General features: G+C 52.9%; 1 protein-coding gene across 1 annotated transcript in view; it reads right to left on the reverse strand.

Moving 5' to 3' along the window:
* Positions 1–280: 280 nt before the first annotated feature.
* LOC117116436 (TNF receptor-associated factor 3-like) overlaps positions 281–541 on the reverse strand; it is a 2,092-nt gene continuing 1,831 nt past the window's right edge. The window contains exon 4 of the mRNA XM_033260474.1: positions 281–541. Coding sequence (XP_033116365.1) covers positions 281–541 — 261 coding nt within the window.

The following is a 541-nucleotide window of genomic DNA, read 5'->3' on the forward strand; positions in this document are numbered from 1 at the left end:
CGACGATCTCTGCAAGTATTCGGCGTCACCCTGCGTCGTGGTATTCACTCCGGCGCCGACGGACAGAGAGTAACCGGACCGACTCGTCAACATGCATGCGAATCTCCCGACCTCGCAGTGCGTGCCGAAGGCTACGGTGCACAGAGCGCAGAGCAACAGAATCTTGTTCATCGTCTCGTTGATCGTTTTCGACTGTCTCTGTATTGCCTCGTCGCTTATATTAGGTGGAGAAAAGGAAACTCGATGACGTGCGTACTACGTCATCTAACTTGCTGTGACGTCAAACGTACAGACCGGTCGTGTCGACGATCATCTTCAGAAACATTGTGTCGTCTTTGACGTAAACGGGATTTTTCAGGATGACCTGAGAAGCGAAGAGAGTGCATCCGGAAGCTATGTTCATGTCGCCGGTCGGTCTTTTGAAGCTGCTGCTTCGAGGGTCCGGTTTGAAGCTGTCCGAGAGCGTGAGCTTTCCGTCGTTCTGGTCGAGCAGCAGCATCGTCACCTTTAGATCGAACGGCCATTTGAGTAGAGCGTCGTA

This window comes from Anneissia japonica, unplaced genomic scaffold, assembly GCF_011630105.1.
Source record: "Anneissia japonica isolate Jap-2015-1 unplaced genomic scaffold, ASM1163010v1 scaffold288150_len38167_cov142, whole genome shotgun sequence".
NCBI lineage: Eukaryota > Metazoa > Echinodermata > Crinoidea > Comatulida > Comatulidae > Anneissia > Anneissia japonica.